The following is a 27,454-nucleotide window of genomic DNA, read 5'->3' on the forward strand; positions in this document are numbered from 1 at the left end:
ACGCCCTACCCACTATGCTATTGCTCCAGCCCCACTATATATATATAGCCAGTCTCTACAAAAATCTTAATCTGCACCCTGAGACATTGCTGATAACCATTTGAATAATGAATTACTCTGGTTCAGAACCTCTTTTTGTAGTACCTACAAGGAATCTTTATATGTAAACTATACTTTATTGTTGAGTATGAACTTTGTTACCCTCACAAAATCAAGCAGATAGAAACCAAACATCATTACAAGACAAAAATTTAATGAAAATTGGATAATGGGAGGTAATAATCCACAGGGCTAAATATAACTACATCGGTTTGTTACTAGAAATTTAAAACGCCTTGAAGTAAATGTTACATATTATCATCATCTGATTCATCTTCCTCTTTCAAAGATTCCTGTTAAGAGAAAAAAGTTTTAATATATAGAAACCTGAATTTTATTAAATACTTATTAAAATCCTTTATAACAAATGAACACTGTTCAAGGGGGAATGCCCTGCCACAGAGGCAGAGTGGGATGGGGGTAGGAGGGATGCTGGGACCCGTGGTGGTGGAGGATGGGCACTGGTGGAGGGATGGGTACTTGATCATTGTATAACTGAAACCCAAGCACAAAAATTTATAAGTCTATAACTGTACCTCATGGTGTTTCACTAATTAAAAAAAAAATGAACACTGTTCAATGCATGTCTCTTATGTGTGGTCCTGGGAACACTAACAAAAAGTAAAGTTTAAAACAGGACTGAGGGGCCGGAGCGATAGCACAGTGGCTATGGCATTTTCCTTGCATGCGGCCGACCTGGGGTTCAATTCCGGCCATCCCATATGGTCCCCCAAGCACTGCCAGGAGTAATTCCTGAGTGCAAAGCCAGGAGTAATCCCTGAGCATTGCTGGGTGTGACCCAACAAAGCAAAAAAAAATAAAACAGGACTGAGTACAATCCTAATTAGTATTTTATGTACTTTATGTATTTTAAAATAGAATTCAAGTAAATTGAATACAATCCTAATTTGTATTTTATGTACAGTTAAGCGTTATCTTATTCTAACAATTACTAGTTCTACTAAAATAATAGGTCTGAGAGCACTGATGTACTGAAAATAATATCCTTGCCATTTAACAGAAATTTTGGGGAAGTAGGACACCTTTATTCCACTGAGGATAGCATAGAAAACATCTATCCTTAAAGCTTATTAACTCAGTTATTAAGTATGTTAACTCAGTTATTAAAGTCTCTTCATTCTGTAATGCCTTCAGCTAAAGAAATTTTCACGTTATGGCTTACCTTAGCATATTTTTCTGCTTCTTCCCTTATGTCTTTTGGGACAATCTCATGTCTTCCTTTAGTTACTATAAATTAGGACATAATTAATTAAAAGTGAAAAATAGATTAGATTATTTGCAATACTGTACAATCATACAAATCCATAGGTACTGATTCATGTACCACGTGAAGTGTCATGATTTTAAACTCATTTGTGTATAACAGATCTGATTAGCTTAAATGTAGTTCTCAAAGAAATAATTTAACTCTTATTGAATGCATAATGATTTTTTTTAACTACTCACACTTCTATAGTTATAGAGAAAAACAAAGAAGATAGCTCAAAGATTACAGATCATGTGGGAGGCCTCAGTTGATCTCCTGACCTTATGTTTCCTAAACACCTTAGACTATGCACAGTTTCCAGGGGCTAGCCCCTGAGCACCCCAGATGTGGCCCAAAAAAGAAAAGTTAAGAAAGTGTGTTTTCTCAATATTTAGTTTATATTTTGATAAAAAGAGAATTCACAACTTTATTTTGCACCTCAAAAACTACTACTTCCATGTGTACTTAATTCCTAGCAATTCCATCCTTGTGCTACACATACACAGTAAACTAAGGTACTTTCTGTTGCATTAATATAGTTTGTGTTTTGGTTTTCTTGGGTACTTTGGGGGGGGGGGGGTGTTGGAACAACAACCAGCTGTGCTCAAGGCCTATTTCTAGCACTGTACTTAGGGATCACTCCTGGTAGACTTGGGGGATTTATGGGGTACCCAGCACATAATCCAGGTTGGGTGCATAGATGATAAACACCCTACCTGCTGTATTACTGCTCCAATCCTAATATAGTTTGGTTTTGTCATATTCTAGGGGTTACAACCAGTGATGCCCAGGGGTTACTCCTACTTCAGCACTCAGGATCATGGCAGTGCTCAGGGAAATATAACAGGATGCCAGAAATCAAATCCAGGTCTGCCAGGTACGAGGCACAACACCCTACCTTCTGCACTCTCGGCGGAACAAACCCAAATGTCCAGAAACAGAATAATTTGTATTTTTAAATAATGCAACTAGTATACATAGTAAGATAACTTTCATACAGAACTGAGCAGCAGATAGAACTGACGTTATCTATAGGGGAACTGATTTCAAGGGGTTCAATAGGTGGTCAATCATGGGAGGCTGCTTTATTTGTTGACAGAAACATTGATTTGTTATTTGTGCATAATGTACTTTTCTATGAAAAGTTTAAAAAATAACTTACATTCACCAACCCAGCTGAGCTCTAATTCAAAAGCTTTATCTTTAACTTCATCATGTACTATATAAATTCTAGAACAGAAAGATAAGGATTAATGTTCACTTTGTCATTTACATACAGTTTACACATCCATCCCTGATAAAATTAACCTCATTTGGGAGGAAAACCATACCCAAATAGCAGTCAGGCGTTACTATTGCCTGTCCTGGGTTGAACCACACTCCAGCCTCTGAACTATCCAGTCGTTATGCAAATATTCTTAAAAATACTCCTTAATGAAATACTCTTGACTAAAAGTGACTAAAAGATGCCTACCTCAAAGAACTAAAGACTTAAATCAGGAAAAGTTGTCATTAACCTAATGTATCTTTTTACACTAACTGGCTGTTTCCCCACCCACCCTTTAGCAATGCCTAGGTAGAACCCAGGGACTCATACATTCAATGTATATACTCCACTGGGCTCTATCACCCAGTCCGTAATTTTATAAAATACAACTTTCAGTCACTAATGGCCTCTATGAAAAACAATTTGACAGGATCTTTTGAAGTAACTATGGAAATTAATGTAGTTTTCAAAACTACAATAGGTGGATAGGCAATACAATAGCAAATAAAGAACAAATACTAAAATACCAAATTGAGCAAGTTTTCTATTTTTCACCATCTTTCATGCCTTAATTTGTAAGTGTTCCTAAAGTTTTGCATCTTATTATCTGGAACCACATTCTTTTCTATTAAATGATACAAGGCTTTCCTACATGGGATATAAAGTTAAGTGTGTTGAGAGCCTTGTTTCAGTTAGCACTTCGCATTTTAGAAAATTTAGTTCTTTGGGTTTTTTTTTTTTTCCATTTCAGGGGGAGGGATAACCACATGCAGGGATGCTCAGAGGAAACACCTGGCTCAGCACTCAGGAATTATTCCTGGTTGTGCTTGGGGAGCCATATTAGATGCTGGCGATAGAACCAAATCAGCCAAATGCAATGCAAGCACCTCTCCAGCCACATAAAAATGTTCTATGTTAAATCCCCAGTCAACTGAGGATTGTTTTTCTATTTCTTTTAGTTCTTTGTACTATTATCTAACAGTTTTATAATAAATACTATTTCTTCACAAGTGGAAAGCAGAAGAATCTTAGGGTAAAGGAAGGTCTGCCAGGGGTGGCAAGAGCAAAAAAAGGACATTTAGAAAGTTTTAAAATATTTATACAACAAGTTATGCCCTCTGATAGCAAAGTGGCAGGGCGTTTTGCCTTGCATGCAACCAGCCTGGCCGAGCCAGGTTCGATTCCTCCTCCCCTCTCGGAGAGCCTGGCAAGCTACCGAGAATATTCAGTATGCCAAACACAGTAACAAGAAGTCTCACAATGGAGACGTTACTGGGCCCGCTCGAGCAAATTGATGAACAACGGGAGGACAGTGACAGTGTTTATACAACAACATCCTTTTCAGTTTAGAAAAACTTAAGGATAGTTTAAAATTATTAGAGCTCTCTACGACTTTTCACTTTGAATTAATTTTTTTTGGTTTTCATCCACATCTGGTAGTGCTCAAGGGACCATGCAGTATTAGGGATGAAATCCAGGCATCTCTCTGGCTCCACTTTGTATTTATTTTTAATATAAGCCTTGTGGTACCTGCACAAGAAGAGCTGGAAGAGCTGACTACTAGAGTCTGGCTTCCTTGGCCCTACTGCTCCCTTTTCTGGGGTAACGGCCATTCAGTGGTTTAGATCTCCCTAAATCTACCTTGTTTAATCAAAGCACATTCTGACCTTCCATTGCTAGCAAAGCTACAAATGATTGGATCATTCCAATACCCCATGGTATTGTGTAGGCTCTGGAATTTTCTTTATTAAATCAGAAAAAGTTTACTACACAACCAGCATCTTATGGGCTTTTATTTTCTGATCACACCATCTGTTCCGTATGTCTTTAAACCTGGGTTGGCCATGTGTAAGGAAAGTACCCTAACCACTATACTCTTTCCAACCCCTTTGATACAGGCAAATATACTAAATGCCTGCATTCTTTGATCTAGAATCATAAATTTTGAAATATTACCATTCAAGTTTAATTTGTTGCCCATTATTGTTACTGTTATATAGGCATTCTACTCTATGCACCTGTAATAAAAAGGCTTTCTAAAATCTTTCAAAAATGTTTTTAATTTCTGCTTATCTTATTTATTTAACTGCTAATGTATCTTAGCCAAAGAAATAACTTAGAAGTTTTTGTTTTGGGGCCATATCCAGCAGTACTCAGGGCCTATACCTTGTGATTCTGAGCCAAAAGACTCCAGAGCATGCAAACCACATGTACTAGGCCTTTGAATTATCTCCCCACCCCGTAAGAAAAAAATTTTAACTAGTATTGGGATTTCTGAGATAACCTGAGATCAAGTAAAATCCCTTACAAGTCCACTATACCATCCTAACTAATCTTAATCACCCTTGTATCACAAGAGTTTGTCAAAATCCATTTTTCTCAACCCATTGTGACTTGAAGCAGGTTTACAAGACTTTTGACAATACTTAAATTCACCTAAAACTTAGGCCCTGGGACCCTCATTGATTATCTAGTCCAGCCTTTTTTGGGAAACAAGACAGACACTCCTCAGAAAAAGAAATTGAACTTTTAATATAACCCAGCAATTCCATATATATCTTGGGAATATCAAGTATCTAAGGATCCCAAAACAATTCAGATAAGATATCTGCACCCCTATATTCATTCAAAATAGCTGAAATCTGGAAATAACCCAAGTGCCCAAGAACAAAACTGGGGTTAAGAAGCTATGTTTTTTTTCCCAGTATCAATATTGCAAACCACAATGCCCAAAGGGGGAGTTGTGGGGGGTGGGGGAGAAGAGAGAAAAGTGCCTGCTATAGAAGGCAGGCAGGGAGTAGGGGGTAGTGGGTGGAGGCTGATGGGAGGGAACCTGAAGACACTGGTGCTGGGAAATGTACACTGGTGGAGGGAGGGATGGGTGGTGGAATACTACATGACTGAAACCCAACCATGAACAGCGTTGTAAGGGTCTATCTCACAATGATTCCAATAAAAAAAAAGTTTTAAAATATAAAAAAAATTCAAAAATAATAAAAGTACATTTTTATTGTGGGGAAAAAAAAAGAAACTATGGTTCATATGCACAATGGAATACTACACAGTATCTTAGTAAAGGATGAAGTCATGAAATTTGCTGGTACATGGATGGATCTTGAGAGTATTATGTTAAGTGAAATGAGTCAGAGGAAGAGGGATAGACACAGAATGATCTCTTTTGGGACATGATATAAGCACTGTAGGAGAATAACCAAAAGTAATAGAAACAAGAAGTCAGTAGAACTGTCCCTTTGTAGGAAACTTGCCATGGGAAGGATATTACCTGCCACAGAGGCAAAACTGGAAAAGAGAGGGAAACTGGGTATATTACTATAGAAACTGGTGTTAGAATGTTGTACACCTGAAACTCAATCACAAATAACTTTGTTACTTGTCAATTCAAGGATTCGATAATTTTAATTATTTTTTAAATCAGAGAAAAAGATAGATGTCCTGAATTACTTTCAAGCAAAACAGCCTCAAAATTTAATGTATAAATTCAAGTAAGCTAATTTTGCTATTATGGAAAATTCCAACTTACATTTTTGCAACTTCTTTAACAACATCCCGACAGGTCATTTCTTTCATCTACAGAAAATAAAATATTTTGTTAATTAGGTTGTGAGCCAAAAGAATGCGGTTTCCATTGTTTAACTATTTTTAGAGTTTTCTCACAGCTTGTCAGTAATTCATGCCTGAGATGGATAATCAGATCAAGGTAATAGCTTAAAATTCAAAGAACCTAAGTAGGATTTGGTTGTTGGAACACTTTAGTTGGTTTGGGGACACTCTGGCACTGCTCAGGGCTACTCACAACGCTCTGGGGTTGCTGTGAATGCTCAAGGAACCATCTAGTGCCTAGTGGAATAAATGCCTCAAACATGCTTTCCAAACTCTGGGCTCAATGAAACTGGGAATGGGTGTCCTCCACGTTTCCCGAAACTCAGCAGTCATTCTTATAAACCACCTCTGGCTGGCGGCCAGATTATCTCAACAGGCACGAGCCAGAGACTGTCCTCTCTCGGAAAAGACATAAAACGATACACACCATTACACATCATAGTCATGTCACTGGACCCTACACCAGGCTGTTTCATCTGGGGCACCCGGAGGAGGGAGGGTAAGGTGTCTCTCCACCCCAAGGGATCCAGTCCCCACAGCTGAAAACCTCCTGAACTCAAACACGGCCATGCTCACGGCCTCTCTCTACACTGAGCCGAGCCTCACACACAAGTGAACTTTCTCCTGGAACATGCAGCCACAAATGCAACATATCATATCTCACACAATTAACATTCCAATTGTAGCCACCATATTTGGTGGGGTTTAAAGTAGAAAGCAACCAATCTTAGAAGAAAATATATTTTTATAGATATATATACACAAGGCTCAACCTTCAACAACATGTTAGCAACCTCTTATAGAAGGGCTTAATAGGCCCTGGGTGAAATACAACAATCTTCACACACTTTCCGCTATGGAAACTTTTTTGGATTACTTTCAGTGGCTTATTCATAACAAACAATAAAAAATGAATTATTTCGGTTCTGCTTTGGAGCAGAGGTTGGGTCTCGAGATGGAAACATTCCAAATATGGTGGTAGGAAGATGTTATAGTGATGGGATTGGTGTTTGAATATTAAACATAATCAAATATTGTGAACTATTTTATAAAACAAAAAATGCTTTCCATCCCTTTGCTTTATATCCCCAGCTCCGGATGCTAAAATCTTATCTCAATTTAATGTTTAAAATTATTCCAAAATAAGTATGCAAAACAACTCTTAACTACCATTAGTCCTGTGATATTAATATTTATAAAAATAAAGCATTTATGCATCCATGAACCTATTTAAGTAGACCTGATTAAGACTGGAAAAATGGATGTGTAGCTAACCTAGGATAGTAACATACAAATGACAAATACCTACTATAGATTGTCACTGTCCTGTCCTCCCGTTGTTCATCGATTTGCTCGAGCGGGCCCAGTAACTCTCCATTGTGAGACTTCTTGTTATTGTGTTTGACATACTGAATACTCTCAGTAGCTTGCCAGGCTCTCTGAGAGGGGTGGAGGAATCGAACCCGGCTCAGTCAGGCTGGCTGCGCTCAAGGCAAACACCCTATCGCTGTGCTATCACTCCAGCCCTATTATAGATTAATGGTATTTATTTAGCAGTCAGGCAAAGTGACCCTCATGAAATTGTTCGAGACAAAAATACCAGGGAATACTTTCACAGAACCAAGATTTGAGTGATTTCTTAGAATAGGTTAATTTCAATACATTTCAATGAAAATTATGAGAGCACAAAGCAAAACTAGGAATCATGGAGTGGCAAGACACGTAAAAGGATGACAGCACTTGCTTTTGCATGCAGAAGGCAGAAGTTTGACCCTCAGCATTACATGTTCCTGCCAAGACTGTTAGGACCCACCTATCAAAGCACTGCATCAAACCTCCAACTGGTTCCTCTCTCCTCCTGGAGTTTAAAAGGAAGCAGTAGGCTTTCCTGTCCTGATTCAGAATTTGTTTTTATCATTAGGAGTGTTTAAATAGCTGGCATGATTTTCCTCAATTTTTAGCTAGAACCTTTTTACCTTGTTCGTTTTTGGGGCACACTTGGTGATGCTCAGGGGTTATTCCTGGCTCTGTACTCAGAAATTACTCCTGGCAGTGTCTGGTGGACCATATGGGATGCCAGGAATTAAACCGAAGTTGTCCACGTGCAAGGCAAGCACCCTTTCCTCCCTATCTGCTATAGTATCTCTCTAGCCCCTTAGCTAGAATTTCTGATATAAGCATTCCTTAGAAGAATTTGACCAGATAAAAAGAAAACACCATACCATAACTTACTATGCAATGGAAGTGAAAAAATTCTAAGCATCATGAATGAGTTCTGCTGACAATATTCTATTGCCCCATACACTAATTCAGGGCTGATCTTAGATCTGTCTTAAAATCCTGAAAAATCCTGTGATTAATTTTGTTTGTTTTTATTGTTTGAGGCCACGCAGTGATGCTCAGGTATAACTCCTGGTCTGTGCTTAGGGATCACTCCTGGCAGCCTCAGGGGACTATTTGCGTTACTAGTTGAACTCGAATTACCTACAAGCAAGGCAAGTACTCTACCTGCAGTACCATTGCTCCACCTCTTCATTTTTAAAAATATATTAAACATTAACTAAGCGTTACATGTCTAGAATATGGCATTATATGCAAAGCACTTGAGGCTGAAGAGACAGTACAGAAGAAAAGACAACTGTGTTGAACATGCTTGACAAGGGTTCAATCCTTGGAATTCCATATGATCCCCCGAAACCTCAGGAGCGATCCCTGAGCACACAGCAGGAAGTAGGCCCTGAATACAAGCAGATGTAGCTCAGAACAATGCCCTCGCCCCCCACCCTCCAAAAAGGCCAAGCACTAAATATTTGTCTCGAAACTGGCCTTAAAAAGTTGAATAGTTGAGAAAATGCCCAAAACGGTATTAATACTAAATATGTATGAAGACTTTTCTCTTATTATAATGTACCACAATGCAGACAGATCATCTGAGTGAACACCTGAGTGATTTTTAAAAGCAATAAAGAAGGGAGTAGGGACCAGAGAGATAGTACAGTAGGTATGGTGCCCACCTTGCACATGGCCAATCTCGGTTCAATCCCCAGAACCACCTATGGTCACCCTAAGCACTCTGCTAGGAGTGAACCCTGAGCAGTCAGGAGTAATCCCTGAGCCATGGCACCATGTGACTCCAAAAAAAAAAAAAAAGCCTAGTACAGTTCAGTGGAGGGTGCCAACCTTAGAAAGATGAGGCTGATCAAGATCTCTGAAGCCTAGGCAGAATTGGTACAAACCACACACACATCCAGGTCCCGTCATTGCCAGAGAAACAGCCCAGCATCAGGACTGATCTCAGAGAAGCCAGCTCCAAAGCTCCTGATGTGTGAAACTGCATATCGTAGCTGCACAACACCTCTCAACTTCACAGAGCTGACAGCCCAGGATTCACAATCATCCTGTTCATTGATTTCCTTGAGCAGGCACCAGTAATGTCTCCTTCCTAGCCCTGAGATTTTAAAAGAGCCATTTCAATGCTCTTTCAGGATTAGGAGAATAAGACCCATCATTGTTACTGGTATTTGGCATATTGAATACGACACAGGAAGTTTGCCAGACTCTGCCCTGCAGGCAGGGTACTTTTGGTAGCCTGCCAGGTTCTCCAAAGGAAAATAAGATAATAAGATGTCACACGGCCGCCAGTACAGCCACGCGCTTCTGGGAGCTGGGTTTTATAGTCTCTGCGTCTTGGCCACAACACCTCTCAACTTCACAGAGCTGATAGCCCAGGATAAACAAGAAAATTAGATGGGAAAATTGAGTACAAACCCTCTAGGCTCAGTAAGTGAAAACAAAACCACAGAAGGCCCAACTCATATCTAACAGATCAGTAAATCCTCAGGCCATGACTTTAGCAACTCCATTACGAGTTATATGTTGTAATAAGCAATATGAAATAATTAGTGCCTGCTAAGGAAACAGGCTTGGGGGGGTGGATTGGAAACTTAGGGATATTGGTAGAAGAGAACACTGTTGGTGGGATCAGTATTGGAATACTGAATATCTGAAACAACTATTTTTGAATAACTTTGTAAGTCACGGTGTTTAAATGCAGTTTAAAAAAAAAAGAGGCCAAGTTTGATCCTTCCACAGTATTCCACATTCCCTTGATTTCTCCACGCAGCAATGCCATTGGTAGATCTGGTGTCACAACTAAAGGACATGATTCCAGTAAGCACTACAACTAGTAGGTGACAATATGATCCATCCCCAACACATCACAACAGCAGCAAAAGAGTCATAAAAAGGCGGGGAGTAGAAGGGGGTTTGATTGATGAACAGTTTAAATATTAAGGTGACCAATTTATGATTGTAAGGAAATTTAGTTAATTTTAAAAAAAAATTTCCACTCCTGGGAGAAGAAAACCCAGGTGGTTATAAAAAAATGGGAATATACTTTAGTTAGGAATAAAGGAAAGAGAAGCATTAGGATTTGGGTTTGATGCTCAACATTTTGACAACAAAAAAGAAATTAAAGCAGTCTTTTTACGGGTGGTAGTGGTGCCAGCACTGAACCCGTATCTATAGGAAGAGTATAGTCTATTATTGCATTTGTTTTTCTTTTGGTGTTTGGGCCACGTCTTGGTGGTACTCAAACAGGGGACGATACGTAGTGTTGGAGTCAAACCAGGGTCTTCGCTGCAGCTTCACAGTAAGCAAACAGCTTAACTATCATACTGCACCTGCCTAGCCCCAGTTTAGTCTCTTAATGTAAGAATTTAAGAGATAATAGCTGTGCTACAGAGAAGAAATGACAGAGCAAAGCACCGAAATTCTCACCTAAGGCTCACAGTACTCCCATTGATGGGCTTCAAGAATCTGGTGAAACTGTAACATCTCCACAGATGTCAACAAATAGCTTTTCTTAAAATATTTGTTGTGGTGTGGGAGCTAAGCTTAAAGATATCCAGCAGGCAAGAAGTACCAGGCATCAAACCCAACGCCTCACATATGACCCTTTTAATGAAATTACATCCCTGGCCATGTCACCATGTTTCTTTTTCAATTACAAGAAATATATCTTAACTTAGTAAAGTAACTTCAGAAAGCCCCTGCTTGAATTAGCAAACCACACTATATCCTTGAACAAAATCATAGTTCAGAGTACAATCTTTGATAACATGAAGATGGTGTTTTTCATTTCATTTCATTTCATCATCCTGTTAATCGTCGATTGCCTCGAGCAGGCCCCAGTAACGTCTCTTTCATCCTAGCCCTGAGATTATATTCAGGGCTCTTTAGGAGAATGAGACCCATCATTGTTACTGGTATTTGGCATATTTGGTAGGCCACGGGGAGTTTGCCAGACTCTGCCCTGTGGGCAGGCTACATTCAACAGCCTGCAAGTTTGTCCAAAGTAGGAATGAGATAATAAGATGTCGCGCGGCCGCAAATGCGGCCGCGCGGTTCCGGGATCTGGATTTTATAGTCTCTGAGTCTTGGCCGCTGATGGGATTACACGGCGCCAGGGGGCCAGGTGGTGGGTGTGACCCCCGCCTACTGGAATTTGGAGGATCAAATCATAGTTCAGAGTACAATCTTTGATAACATGAAGATGGTGTATAGCAAAAAATTCAAACATGCAGAATGTATCACAAATTATTACCTGGAGCTTTTCTATTTCAGTCTTTGCAGCTTGCCTGGCTTTGCCAATGGCACAGCCCCAATAACCCTGTTCAAAAAGATACAACAAAATGTACATATTACTTAAATGAATAATTATAAATCATCAATGACAACTACTACTACTTCTACTTAGAAGACTTTTAGGTCATTAAATTACTTTCAGGAGCTAGTATGGCAAAATACAGATCTTAATGAACATGCTCAAAAAATTTTCAATTCTAGAAAATATTTAACAGCATATCTAAAGCAAAATAAATTGTCACATACTTCATAATTTAGGGAACTTTTTGAGCAGAAATGAAAAAACTGAGAAGAAAAAACTGTTAAGAAAAAAAAATTGGGGAGGGGTGTTGGGTCATACCTAGCAATACTCAGGAGTTACTCCTGGCTCTGCACTCAGGAATCACTCCTGACAGTGCTTGGGGGAACCATATGGGATGCCAGGATTTCAAACCCAGGTAGGCCACATGCAATGCAAGTGCCTTAAGCACTGTACTATCTGTCCAAGACTTTAAAAAAAAAAAAAAAACTTCAAGAGAAAGAATTTGCTAAAATTTTTATTACTAAATTATTTTCTTAAAGATACTAATATAATAAAGATATAATATATAATCTTAAAGATACTAATATAATAGTAAAGGCCCTCCCGTTGATCATCGATTTGCTCGAGCGGGCCCAGTAACGTCTCCATTGGAGACTTTGTTGTTACTGTGTCTGGCATATCGAATACTCTCGGTAGCTTGCCGGGCTCTCCGAGAGGGGCGGAGGAATCGAACTCGGGTCGGCCATGTTGGCCGCTTGTAAGGCGAACGCCCTACCCGCTGTGCTATTGCTCCAGCCCTAATATAATAAAGATATAATATATAATACAGATAATAAAATAAAGATTGTATTAAAGACATATTTAAGTATAATGGCATTTATATTTATGTAAAATGACAAAACACAGTACTGTTTAAAAAGCTAGCAAAAACCATAAAAATGTCAGAATACTAGGTGGTGAAAAGGTGGTGAAAATTCCAAGCAATCCATATACTCAGTGTTGGGGATGGAGAGACAGTACCAGGTAAGGCACTTGCCTCACATGAGGCTCACTGGGGTTCAATCCCCAGTATCCTCCCAGGGACCACCAAGAATACCTGAGTGCAGAGTCAGGAGTAATCCCAGAGCACTGCTGGATATGACCCAAAAACCAACAAATATATAAATATATACACATATAAATAACAGATAAAATATACATATACGCCCATGCTATTTCTAATATTTATAATCAAAAAGGATATATACCACATTCAAAATATGGCAAGTATGTAGTTTACATAAACAGTATTAAAAACGATAAATCTGCTTCTTATCTTTGAATGTTAAGAATATGTTACTTTTCTTGTATTTCATTTTATATGAGACTGGGAACCATACCCAGCAGTGCTCAGGGCTTACTCCTAATTTTATGCTCAGCGGACGATACATGGTACCACCTGAGCTGGCAGCCTGCAAGTGCCTTAATAACTGTACAATATGGCCTACTAATGTGAATTTTAGAAACTCCGTAATTCAAATAAAATATTTAAATGCTACAGAGATGCTATTAAACTAGAAACAGAATTTTAGAAAACACAAAATTACTCACATATGAAACACCTGATGGGTCAATCATATAAAGTTGTGCACCGTCATTCACACTATAAGAACCGAGCATGAAACTGCAAAAAAGCAAATTAATTTACTTTAAATCATGGCTTGTTAGCATAGAAATATAATTAAAAGTAGTAAAATTAAAATTATACTTTTCAAGATAAACTATTACTGTATTACATATAATTCATAAGTACTCTGCAGCTTCAAAGAAACATACTTAAATTGTTCAAAATTTATTGTGACTAAAATTAAGTTTTCTGATATTTTAGTTTGGATCACACCCAGCAGTACTCATAGGACCATGCCATGCTAGAGATCCAACCTAGGTATCCTGTGTACAAAACAAGCACTAAGCCCACTATATTTCTCCAGTTCCTCTTGAAAATATCACAATTGAACAGAAAAGAATTTATTATAATCAGATTAATCAGATTCATGGGCTGGAGTGATAGCACAGCGGTAGGGCGTTTGCCTTGCTCACAGCCAGCTCAGCTGAGCGGGTTCGATTCCTCCACCCCTCTCGGAGAGCCCGGCAAGCTACTGAGAGTACCTCGCCCCCATGGCAAAGCCTGGCAAGCTCCCCGTGATGTATTCAATATGCCAAACACAGTAACAAGTCTCAAAATGGAGACATTACTGGGCCCACTTGAGCAAATCAACAGGAGGACAGTGATACAGTGAATCAGATTCAAATGATTACTCTGAATCCTGTGTTATACCTTCATTTCAAATCTCTATAGTACTTTTTAGTATGATATTTTTATGCAGGGAGTGATAGTACAGTGGGTAGGGTTCTTGTCTTACATGAGCTGACCCAGGTTTACCCCCATACCTATATGGTCTCTCACTGAGCACCACCAGGAATGATTTCTAAAGTGCAGAGTCAAGAATAAATCCTGAGCACTGCCAGATGTGGCCCAAAAATAAGGCAGAGGAATGGGGAAGTGGGAGAGATAGGGGCACAGGAAGGAGGAAAGGGAGGAAAGGGAGGAAGGGAGCAAGGAGCGAAGTGAGAAAGGAAAGGAGGGAGGGAGGGAGGGAGGGAGGGAGGAAGGAAGGAGGAAAGGAAGGAAGGAAGGAAGGAAGGGAGGGAGGGAGGGAGGGAGGGAGGGAAGGAAGGAAGGAAGGAAGGAAGGAAGGAAGGAAGGAAGGAAAGAAGGAAGGAAGTTTTTATGTGCAAAATCACTGCCTTAATATTTCTTACTAACATCATCTTAATACCGATACCTTTAATATAGATAAAAATGAGTAATTCAAAAGTCATACCTGCAGCCAAAAGGTCGAACAGCACTATAGAGTGTATATGCATGTACATACATGGCGACTCTGTCTGCAAGATGCTGTGTGAGAAAGGAGAAACAGAAAAGCTTATTAATGAGTTCTACTGCTGTTCAGAATGCTCAACAGCTTACCAACTTACTTTTAGTGGAATGTTATAGCCAAAGTTAGATCTAAAGTTGGAGGCTTCTTCTCTTGCAATGTCTGCTAAAGAACGCGCATCTGCCAACAAACCTGCTACTGCCTGAAAGAAAATGAAATCAATTTAATACGTTTCTATTACAAATCAAAGAAACAAGCATCATCTTCAAAATAAATTTTTGTTTCAAGTTCTTACAAAGCATTCTGTCATTCTGATGCTTGAGTACAGAATTATAATTTGAAAAGCTACCAAGTATAACCATTATTTTATTCAACCATCACATCCAGAAGCAATGCATAAAAAACGTCTCCATGTTGGGAGCTGGAATGATAGCACAGCGGGTAGGGCATTTGCCTTGCACGCGGCTGACCCGGGTTCGATTCCCAGCATCCCATATGGTCCCCTGAGCACCGCCAAGAGTAACTCCTGAGTGCAGAGCCAGGAGTAACCCCTGTGCACCGCCGGGTGTGACCCAAAAAGCAAAAAAAAAAAAAAAAAGTCTCCATGTCTCCACATTTGTAACACTATAATAAGACAAAAAATAATGAAAATGCTGGTACTGATTAGGACTGGTCTTTTATTTAAAACAGGTCTATGCTGATGGCCTGAGAGATAACATGGAAGGTAGAGAGTTTGCCTTGCAGGAGGCCAATATGGATTCTATTCACAGCATGCCATATGGTCCCTCAAGAACTGTCCAGCATAATTCCTGATTTCAGAGACATGAGGAACCCTTAAGCATTGCTCAGTGTCACCCAAAACAAAACAAAACCAAACCCAGGTCTATGTTCAGGCCAGAGATACTACAGAAAGTAAGGGCACTTGCCTCGCCCTCCCACGTTGTCAACCATATCTGGTTTACTCTTTTGCACCCCATATGGTCCCCAAGCACCAACTGGGGTGATCCCTGATGCAGAACCAGAAGTATACCCCAAGCACAGTCCGGTATGGTCCAAAAACAAAAAAGAGAAGCGGGGCAGGGGGATCATGAGTGGTTTAAAAAAACAAAACCCTGCTCTCTTGCTATAAATGCCATTTTTTTTTAATTTTGTTTAGGGACCACAGTCAGCACTGCTTAGGACTTACTCCTGGCTCTATGCTAAGAGATTGCTCTTAGCAGAGCTCAGAGCACAATATGTAGATCAAACCCAGGTCAGCCACATAGAAAGTAAGCACCCTACCCACTACCTCTAAAGCCCTATTATAAAGGCATCAGACAGTGATTTCCACAAGCAATACAAAAAGCTGAAGATTTAACGACTCTCCAAGTATACGCCTTCATTTAGTGATCGATGGTGCCAGGATCTTTTCCAAACATATTTCTCCCTTTTCTGTTTTGTCTTTTCCTGTGTGTAGGATAACATTGGTTTGTCCTTCCTGCATAGTCTCAGGTAGTTTAAGTTTATTGGGTTGCTCCCCATCACAGTGCTCCCATTCCTGTGTTTATTTGTAACTTCTTTCTTTGTGCTCTGTTGACTTGTGAATATTGTTTTTCTCTTCTTCTTAAGTCCTTTGCATAGTTAATTCAGAGCAATGTCCTTTTTGTACTAATACAAAAAGACAGTAAATGCTATGGTTTTGTAACATAGGAATTTATTGACTCTCAGTGATATTTACCTCCTGAGCATCTGTTCCCCCGACCTAAGCCTCAGCTGCCCTTACGTCCCAGCACCCCCAAAGGTAGAGTACTGACAAGGGGCTGGATGGACCCAGGGCAAGTGGTGAGCTATGTGCTACCTTGGCATCGAGATGGGCTTGGCCAAAGTGCCTAATGCTTAACTATAAGAGTTGTCATGATCCAAAAAGTAATAACTAGATTCGGACCCTGCTAGGGTTAGGAAAGATTAATCTGGCCTGAGCACTACAGTCTGAGTCTGTGGCAAGATGCTCCCAAGAAAGCTGCCCTACAAGACTCAATGTATCTCTTACTGTGTTCATACAAAAATAACTAATATTAATATGTTGATTGAGTCATTGGACTGAGGAAAGGAGAAAAACACCTTAAGAGGTACAGTCAGGAAGGGCTTTGGAATACCCCTAGGTGGTGTTTCTGCCCTTGAGCCTGAGTCAGGAAGGGTTTTCTTATGTTGATTTTGCTACCAGACTGGGTGCAGCTAGGCCCAGAGTCCTGGAGTCAAGAGAGTGAGAGAGATGAGAGGACAGGGCAGCAAGACGGAGTGCAGGGAGACTTGCAAGGGGGACAAAGGAAGAAGAATGTAGAAGAATGCAAGAGCAGGCATGTGGAAGAGAGAGCCCAGGCTGCGAGATGGAGCGCGGAGAAATGAGCAGCAGAGACAGGAGGGGACAGGAATGAGGAGCAGGGTGAGATTAGAATGGAGGGATCAGAGAGGCTGGAACAGGGGTGTGGGGAGAATGGAATAAAAGGCAACTGATCAATAAATCGATGGTTTCCTCCTCCATCTGCCCCATGGCCCAGGCTGCCCAGGCCGCCTCCGCTGAGCGAGCGGCCCGAGCACCCCCCCACCCCAACCAGGGAGGCGAGGGGGAGAGCCACTGGGCCCTCCCTGGGCACCCCCGTAGCCACCAGGAGATTAAACACCTGTGATGGCAGAGTTCAATCACAGAACTCATGCAAGGTATGTGCCTTTACCTCTGGACCCGCATACCCAGTCCCCTCTCCCCCTTTTTTTTAAAATTGAATAACCATGAGATACACCATTACAAAGTTATTCATGACTGGGTTTCAGTCTTAACAATGTTCCAGGGGCTGGAGCGATAGCACAGCGGGTAGTGTGTTTGCCTTGCACGCAGCCGACCCGGGTTCGATTCCCAGCATCCCATATGGTCCCCCGAGCACCGCCAGGAGTGATTCCTGAGTGCAGAGCCAGGAGTAACCCCTGTGCATCGCCGGGTGTGACCCAAAAGGAAAAAAAAAAAAAAAAAAACAATGTCCCAACATCCATACCTTCACCAGTGTACATTTTCCATGACCAATGTACCCAGTTTCCCTCCCACTACCCTTATGGCAGGCATATTTTTTCCTTCTCTTTCTCTCCCCTCTACTTTTTCTAAAGGCAATTTGGTTTTTCATATTATGCCATATTATAAATATTCTATATTTCTTTCAGATTACAAACATCACTAACCAGAAACTCCAATTACTTCAGTGGTTGTCTCTATTTCTGCCTCAATGCTTAAAAAAAAAAAAAGATTAATGAACTCTAATAATTTTAATAATTGCTATTACTTAAATTATACAAAGTAAAAGGAAAGTTTTTACAAGTGACCTTACCATTCCAACATGTCGATCAACATTAAAAAGTCGTTTATTAGAACCTTCTTCATAAAGTTTAGAAAGGACTAATTTCTCAACCCCAAAAACAACTCCATCTTTACATCTGATTCCAATAGCTGTACTGAAACAAGAAGAGAAAAATCAAAGTTTTTAACTGAAAATAAAAGGACCACTGTAAATTAAGAAAAATACATATATGTAAATATACATATATATAAAAAATTAGGCAAGCACCTTACCTTCTAACATTTAGGTTTTTTTAAGCATGTCAACTACTTCAAATACCTTTGAGGGCCAGGATTGTTATTCAGTAGTAAAAACACTTGCATCACATGTATAAGGTGGTCCTAAGTAAAATACCAGATATCACTAAAAAAAGGAAGAACTAACAAATATTTGAAAAATAGAAAAGGAGAACTAGAGAGATAGTACAGTGCATAGGGCCCTTGTGCATATAGGGCTGACCTGGTTTCAATCCCCAGCACCAAAATATGGAACCCCCAAACCCCATCAGGAATAATCCATAAGTACAGAGCCAAACTAAGCCCTAAGCACTGCAGAGTGCAACCCAAAGAACAAAACAATAGATCAAAATAGGAAAGGGCAAATAATTGACAAATTTTATATACTAAATAACTAAATTTAAGAATATTAATAACTAAAAATCTAGCATTACAAAGATATTAATATAAAATACCTAACAATATTATTAAGTGAAAACAAATGCCAGGAAAATATTTTAAAGCATCTTCATTAAATTCATATCCATTTAAAAAATTAACATATCATGCATGGACCAGAGTGATGGTATAGAGGCAGAGTTCTTGCCTTACACATGGACAACCCAGGTTCCTCCAAGCCCTGCCAGGAGTAAGCCCTGAGTACCACTGTGTGACATCTCCCCACAACCCGACAAAACGAAAAAAATTTGTAATATGCATAGGAAAGAAAGACATTTTAATTTTTTTAAGTTAACAGTGACTGGACCTAGAGGGATAATACAGGAGGTAAGGTGTTTGCCCTGCATCTAGCCAACAGTGTCGGTGAGCCAGCACTGCATCAAGTTCCCCAAAGCACAGAGCTGGAAACAAAAGTTTCTGAGAACCACCTGGGTGTGACCCAACAATCAAAAAAAGAGGTTAACAATGGAAGCTCAAGGATGGCTCAGTAGCTTAAAGGTTAAATCTTGAGTTCAATATCTAATACTGCCCACATGCTCCACAGTTCTGCTCTCTGCATATCCAGTAATGTGCGACTGAAAAGCACATCTCCCCACTAGGAGCACCTTGTAAGCATATAATCTCCAGCAAAAACCCGAATAATATGACAACCAGAATGTGCAAGAGCACCACAATTTTAAAACCTAACCCAGACATTTCAAAACAAAGGGGAGGGTAGAGGAAGAATACAAAATAAAGGTGCCAGTAGGCTGAAAAGATGTTACAGCGGTTAAGGATCTTTCCATGCATATGGCAACCCTGATATGACCCCAGCACTACATTATGATTCCCCTGCACTACCAGAATAGAACCCTGAGCATAGAGCCGGGAGCAATCCCTAAGAACTGCAGAGTATGATCCAATAAATAAAAGGGGCCAGAGAGCACAGGGCTTACTTGCCTTACTTGCCAAGAGGCTAACCATGTTTCATTCCCTGGCACACTTTGTCCCTCAAGCCTTGAAATGAATGATCTGGAGCACAGGTCCAGGAGTAAGCCCTGGCAACCTTGGGTTCCGGCCCAAAATCAAATATATAACTTTTACTATTAAAGCTAACAGTGACAAAGGATAATAGTTTTTTATTCTTGTTCATTTGGGTTTTCTGCAATTATATATATATAGTCACTGTCCCTGTCCTCCCATTCATCGATTCACTCAAGGGGGCCCAATAACCAGTAACAATAAGTTTCACAATGAGTGTCACAATCACGATCATCCTATTGTTCGTCGATTGCCTCGAGCAGGCACCAGTAACTCTCCTTCATCCTAGCCCTGAGATTTTAGAAAGTGCCATATTCAAGGCTCTTTCAGGGTTAGGAGAATAAGACCCATCATTGTTACTGGTATTTGGCATATTGGGTACACCACGGGGAGTTTGCCAGACTCTGCCATGCGGGCAGGTTACATTCAGTAGCCTGCCAGGTTGTCCAAAGTAAGAATGAGATAATAAGATGTGTTGAGTGTGTTTAACATATTGAATACATCACAGGTAGCTTACCAGGCTTTGCTGTGCGGGTGAGATACTCTCGGTAGCTTGCCAGGGTCTCCGAGATGGGTGGAGGAATCAAACCCGGGTCGACCACATGCAAGGCAAACACCCTACCGCTGTGCTATCACTCCAGCCCCATATATATAGTAAACATAAAAAAATTTTAATCTTTTTTTGTTTGGAGGCCACAGCTAGCAGTGCTCAGGACTTACATCTGGTTCTACTTCAGGGATCACTCCTGGCAGTGCTCAGAGGAACATACGAGGTGCCAGGGATCAAATCCAGGTCAGCCACATGAAAGACAAGTGTCCTACCCACTATCCTCTCTTGAGTTCTGGTATTCTAAGAAAATTCCACACATAAGCAAGACAGCCACTATGCAGTTATAAAGAGCACAAAACACTGAAAGTAATTTAAATACCATCCCTGACTAACTGATGACACAGTCAAACAGTAAGGTGGAGCTATACTTATTGAAATGGAACAACGTACAAATATATTACTGAGTAAGAAAGAATTTAGGTTTTAAAATAGTCTTATTTCATATTGTTTAATACTTTTATCTCTAAAAAAGACAACATTTAAGTACAAAATAAACTAACTTTCTTATAAGTTCTAAAACAGACCCTAATTTTTTGCGAAGGAGACAGGGAGGGACAGCTAGAGACAGTTCAATGGGTTAGAGCAGAAGCATTGCCTGCTGAAACCCTGCATTTAATTCCCCATCACCACAGAGTTAGTCCCACACCCCACTTCCAAGCACCACCAGATACCATCCCAGAGCAAGAAGCTAGGAGTGATCTCAAGTACTGCAGAGTATATGCAAAAACAACAAAAAGTACTTTCATTCAAAAACATTTACGCTTAGTAAGTTGGAGCATATACTCTGCAAGAAGGCACCCTTAGTTTATTCTGCCACAGCATTGGTCCCTGGGCATGGGAGAGAGCCACCTCCATCACTGTTCAGTGTAGAAATAAAGTTCATTTATGCCATGAATTAGAAATCATACCTCTTCTTTCTACTACTCTAAAAATTGCAAAGAAAAATGAACATATATTTATTCATTCACCATCTACAGAGGATTTGTTATGTTTTACACATGAAAAGACAAATGGTCTCTATACTCGTGAAACTTTATAACCAAATACTAAAATTACTATTAGAAAATGTAAACCCAGTATCTACAAGTGGACTTTGTCAAAATTCTGGTAACAATTCCCTACTCTATTATAACATTGAGCTCAAACACTAACATCCTGTTTTTTTACTGAATCTGAAAAGAATTCTTTGGAAGATCTAAATGCAGGCAGGGAATAGAGCTCAGTAGTAGAGCAGTCTATGCAAAAACAGAAATAAAGTTCTAAATGATATGTTATGAATAAAATCACTTTTAAAAAGTCATTTAGTTCTAATCATATAACTAAGTATAATTGATAGCAAATTTAATATAATGTTTTCAAAGAAAGACTAATGAAATTTGTCAAAAAGCTAACAATTAAACCAACATGTAATTGACATGCCATGGACTCAGCATATTATTCTCAATTTAGAAAAAAAAATTTTAAATACGTAGTAGAAGACTAATACCTATGACCAGGGAAAACAGGGGTTAGGAGGACTAGTCAATGGCTGGAACTAATCACAAGTGTGCGATGGGCTGAGGGTAGTAAGGTAAGATAATAGCTGGGAATGATCATGCTGTACAAGATCTGCGGGTTAAAAGTACTTAAAGGGATACTCTTGATACCCTTTCAGTATAAATATTGCAAACCACAATGCCCAAAGTGGTGGTAGGGGGGGAAGGGTGATAATGGGGGGGGACAGGAAAAACACCTGCCATAGAGGCCGGCAGTGGGTCGAGAGTTGGGGGGCGGGGCAATGGGAGGGAACCACTGGTGCTGGGAAATGTACAGTGGTGGAGGAGTAGGTTAGGAATACTGTATGACTGAAATCCAATCATGAACAGCATTGTAGCGGTATATCTCACAGTGATTCAATAAAAGTTTTTTTTAAAAAAATTCAATAAAAAAAATGGGGGCCAGAGCAACAGTACAGAAGGTAGGGTATTTGCCTCACATGTGGCCAACCTGGGTTGATTCCCAGGATCACATCTAGTCTCCTAAGCCCCTCTAAGAGTGAGCCAAGAGTAAGCCCTGAGCACAACCAGGTATGGCTCCAAAACAAAACAAACCACACAAAAACAAACAAAAAACAGTGAAGACAGGGACTCCAATAGAAAAATAGAAGAAGAAATGTGGAAAAAGGAAACAATTTTTAAAATTCTGTTGAAAAGCCACGGTGATAGTACAGCAGGTAGGGTACTTGATTTACATACGGCCAACCTGGATTCTATCACTGGCAGCCCATATGGTCCAGAGCCTCACCAGGTCTGATTCCTGAGTGCAGAAACAGAAAAGAGCCCTGAGCACCACTGGTTATGCCTCTCCACCAAAAAATATAAAAAGTGGGAGGGGAAGTCTGGTTAAATCATACTGTTTCAAGTTAAACAATGTTTCATTTTTTTCCTTTAAAAAAAAATTGGGGGGGTGGGGGAATCACACCCAGCAATGCACAGGGGTTACTCCTGGCTCTGCACTAAGGAACTATTCCTGGCAATGCTCTGGGGATGATATGGGATGCTGGGAATCGAAGCGGGGTTGGCCGTGTACAAGGAAAACGCCCTACCAGCTGTGCTATCTCTCCAGCCCTTCATTTAAAAAAAAAAAATTTAAACAATGTTTCTTACCTACTATTTTCTACAGCTTTCATGGCATATTCAACTTGAAAAACTCTTCCATCAGGAGAGAATGTAGAAGCTGACAAGTCATACTAGGAGGAAAAGACAACAATAAACTTATCTTTAGCAATATAACCTTATTTTTCTCTCTTTAAATTACTTACCTATCAGTAAAGTGTGTTAAATCTCAACACTTTACTGTGAAGAGGAAGAAGCAGATCAGAGCAGCAACAGGGGCTAAAGCAAAAGTTAGATACTTCACATTTTTGCTACTGAAAAGCAAAGGATATAAAATCCTTACCCCAGACTAGCATCGGAATTCTTAATACAGAACACAAAGATAATTTTTGAAAACAATGTTATATAGGACAAGTAGCAATGGATTCAAAATACTTTCTTTTTGTGTGTGCATGAAAGGGATTTTTGGGCCACACTGAGCAGTGCTCAGGGGGATCAAATGGGATGCCAGGAATCAAACCAGGGGTGGCCACATGCAAGGCAAGTGCCCCACCCACGGTACTACAACCCCTGTCATGAGACATATCAAAAGGAAGGACCATAGACTTTCAAGCACTTAGTTATTTCTCATGTGTTAGTCACTATAAGCGAATACAAAAAGCACTTATTCTTTAGATTCTTCATTTTCAAACTATACCTGGCACCAATGTAGTTGATGGTGACTTTTAATTATTTTTAATCACCATTAATTATAGAGTTACAACATTATTCATTACTCAGTTTCAGGCATACAATGTTTCAACAACAATCCCTTCACCAGTGTCACTTCCTTCCAGCAAGAGATGGTGACACTGTTGTATGTCACATGCTACTTCAGATGAAAGACAAAATCCACCAGTAGCCTGAGGGATACTTATATATAATTATTTAAACTGAGTCAAACTTAAAAGTTGGAGGAACCACTCTGATATTTGGCAGAATAAAAATAGAACAATCTAGGAAACAAAATAAAGACATTACAGGCCTGGGGATGTATCTCCAGTTGTAGAGCACATGCCAGGCCCTGAGTTCAAGCTCTATAATTCATTGGGAACCCCACTCAACACTGTCTTGTGTGGCCCTGGTAGTCTCCTGACCAGGTAAATACTGAATCACTGGGCCTGCACCTAAAGTTAAGTATCATCCAAATAGGTCCCTTTCTTAAGCAGGGAAGGAGCAATGGTACATAGGCAGAGATTTGTCTTACACACAGCCTACCTGGGTTCAATCCATGGCATCCAATACGGTCCCAAGAGCAGAGCCAGGAGTAAGCCCGCAAAAAATGGCACACACACAAAAAAAAAAATCCAAAAATAACTTTTTTCTTAATAATTCAACTAAAGCCCTTCATTTCTGTCCTGGACCCCACAGAGTAACTGTCAGAGAACAGTGGCAAGAACTACTGCTACACCATCAATGAGGTGGTGACTGAGAATATGCCATCAATATCCACAAGCGCATCCAACAAGTGGGTTTCAAGAAGCATTCACCTCAGACACTCAGATCTGGAAGTTTGTCAAGGAGATGGGCACACCAGATACGTGTATTGACATCAGACTCAACAAAGCTACCTGGGCCAAAGGAATAAGAAAAGTCCCATAACGAATTCATTGTACACTGATCCAGAAAATGTAAGGAGGGTAAGATTCACCAAACTTTATACATGTACAGATCACCACTTTTAAAAATCTACAGTCCACGTGGTGAGAACTAAACTGATGACATAATAAAGTTACAAAATTGTTTTAAAATAATAAATCAACAAAACAATTGAAAACATCTAGAAAATTAACTGTACAGAAGCCATGAGTGGAAGTATGGCTCAATTATTCCATATAAATATTCAAATGTTCCATATTTTAAAGATGGCTTAAACAAGAGATGCACAGCAGTATCGTAGGAGTGTGCAGTAAAATAAATAAATAAACCTTACAACATGAACTAGCTTCCGGAGTAAAATTTAAAGAAGTGATTTATTTCACTTGAGCAACAGAAACGGGGTTATTCTTCACGGAAGATATTAGGGCAAACAAAAATGGCAAGAGGAAGAAGAAATCCATAAGTCTCTTTGGGAGATACCGTTTGAAATGCCTACTAAGCAATCAAGCCGAGAAAATTGAAGCAGACAGGTCTTTACATCCTGGAGTTCCTGAAAGAAGTGAAGACAAGAGATTCAACGGAAAGGCTTTCTGTTTCCTGATCTTAACGTGTTAAAACCAGATTCTTCAATCTGGGAAGAAAACCAAAATACCTCACATGGTAACACTGTCAAAAATTTTTTAGAGTTTTTAAAATGAAACACCATTCAGGAAGATAGCCTTAATGTACCTGCCAGAAGAATTTGCTGGAAGATGCTTCCTAAAGTGTCTATTCATTCAAAAGTAGGCGTCTACTCCTCGTTACAACATCCCCTTAAGAGAGCGGATTACGCCGTTCCAAACCGAAGTACCTCATTATCCAACTCAGGAAACCAGCATTAGCGCTTAACGCCCCTTATTAAGACTCTTGCACCGATTAAGAAAACGATGACTTGAGAGACCCATTCATTAATCGGTCGCAAAATACTTCCGCACAAACGCTGTACTTTGTTAATACGTAAAAGGTGCAAGGAAAGGATACCGTCTGTGCAGTTCCATTAGCAAAGCAGCACAGTCAGCCAAACAGGCCAAAGACTCAGACCAACCACCTCCTCCGCACCATCCTCACAGGTCTATTAAAACAAGCGGTTATGTCCCGCGTGTCACCACGTCAGAGCTCACGTCACCGCGAGCTCAAAGCGCTTTAAGTTCGTTTGCGCAGAAAAAAAAAAAAAAGCAAAGGGAACGCGAAGGGATTCTTAACAGTCGAGCTTTTCGGGCCATTGTTCTCAGGGTGCGTCTCACGAGCGCTTCCGCAGAAGCGATCTGACGGGACGCCCGGGGAGGGAGGAAAGATGGAGAAGGCGCGTGAGTCAGCAGCACCCTCAAGAACTGCAAAGGCGGTGCACGCGGCGCCGCGCCTCGACGATGGCCCTCCTCGGGGCTAAATGGTCGCCCAACCCTACACACACCATTTCAGGCCCCACCGGTTCCCACTTTCGCTTTCCCTCAGCGGCAAAGAGAAAATGATTCAGCAGTGCAAACCGGCTCCCCAATTTCCTGGCGACGCCGCCCCGCCCGCCACACCTGAACCTTCGCAAAAGCTTCTGCGGATTAGCGTCCCCGGGACTCGGGCCTAGGAGAGGAGCGCGGGACACACGGACGCTGCCTGACGGCTGCAGGCGGCCCGCAGGGCCTGAGGCAGCGCGCTCCCCCCCGCCCCCCGCTCCGCCGCCCCCGGCATGCCGAGTCGGTGCCCTCGGAGCGGCCTGTCCTCTCCCTTCGACATTCATATACCCGGCGAGCTCTCGCACCCAGACAACGACGAACTCACCCCGGTGCCGATGGAACTCATCGTGCCAAATCCACCGAGACCCGGGAGAGCTTCAAGGCCTGAAGCGCTTTCCCGACGCCGCAACACACAGCTTAGTAACAGACCTTCCCATTGGCTGACCTCTCAGCCAATAGCCTTCGTCCCTGAGGTTATCGCCTCGGCCTTTAACCCGCGGGGCGGAGAGGATTGTGGGTAAAGAAAGAGAGGAGGGTGGCAGCGACGCGCAGGTGCGCAACCTACTGGCTCGCCGCGAAATCGAGCTGGGACCCGGGGGTGCGGCGGGGTGTCTTAATTTTCGGTTCCTTTGAATACCTTTGAGCACTTTAAGACACCGAATTGTTTGGGAAAGTGTTCCAATTCATTAATTAGAAATTTAAAGTCTGTTATATTACTGCTTCCGCCACCCCCGCTACCTTATTCTTGCTTAGCAAAAACAAAAACAACAACAACAAAAAAACTTTGCGTGCCCATCCTCTTACAGAATCGGAGAAACAATGGGAGAGATTCCCCTCCCCTACTCCACTCTCGGCATTTCGTTCTGATTCATCAGCTTGATTTCTTTTTGGTTTCGTTTGGGGGTCCACACCCGTCAGTGCTCAGGGTTCCGAGCTCTGCGTTCAGGGATGGATCATTCCTGGCGGGTTCGGGGGACCCTGTGGGTTGTCAAGGATCAAGTGCCTGGAACCTCTACCCCAGGCACTATCGCTCCTGCCCTGATCCATTAGCTTGATGCTATCACCTTCACCCATTCATCTTCCTACGAAAACAAGTTGGGGATAGAAAGATGCTCCGTGATCCATGCCAGCAGTGCGTGGTCTCCGGAGCATCATCTAGGATGCCTTTTGGCCCACCCCCGCCCAGCAGTTCAGAGTCGGGAGTAGTCACGCCCCGACCCCCACCCCCA

The 27,454-nt window shown here is 40.9% G+C and overlaps 1 protein-coding gene across 1 annotated transcript; it reads right to left on the reverse strand.

Annotated features, from left to right (window-relative positions):
• Positions 1 to 231: 231 nt before the first annotated feature.
• On the reverse strand, positions 232 to 26,706 carry PSMA3 (proteasome 20S subunit alpha 3). Its single transcript, XM_056133793.1, has 11 exons — positions 26,551 to 26,706; positions 23,152 to 23,234; positions 18,194 to 18,317; positions 14,941 to 15,042; positions 14,787 to 14,860; positions 13,513 to 13,585; positions 11,860 to 11,925; positions 6,175 to 6,221; positions 2,529 to 2,596; positions 1,283 to 1,347; positions 232 to 392 (listed from the first exon to the last, which is right to left on the reverse strand). The coding sequence occupies exons 1-11, from the start codon at positions 26,569 to 26,571 to the stop codon at positions 348 to 350; spliced, it is 768 nt and encodes a 255-aa protein (XP_055989768.1). The 5' UTR covers positions 26,572 to 26,706; the 3' UTR covers positions 232 to 347.
• Positions 26,707 to 27,454: the final 748 nt, after the last annotated feature.

This window comes from Sorex fumeus, unplaced genomic scaffold (genome assembly GCF_029834395.1).
Source record: "Sorex fumeus unplaced genomic scaffold, SorFum_2.1 ptg000098l, whole genome shotgun sequence".
NCBI classification, from domain to species: Eukaryota; Metazoa; Chordata; class Mammalia; order Eulipotyphla; family Soricidae; genus Sorex; species Sorex fumeus.

Excerpts from the sequence above, each read along its gene's own strand:
- PSMA3 (XM_056133793.1), bottom strand. The coding sequence starts at position 26,571 with ATGAGTTCCATCGGCACCGGG. Across the intron at positions 6,222-11,859 it reads CTGAAATAGAAAAGCTCCAG|ATGAAAGAAATGACCTGTCG; the intron begins GTAATAATTTGT and ends TATTTTCTGTAG. Across the intron at positions 2,597-6,174 it reads GTTAAAGAAGTTGCAAAAAT|AATTTATATAGTACATGATG; the intron begins GTAAGTTGGAAT and ends TTTCTGTTCTAG.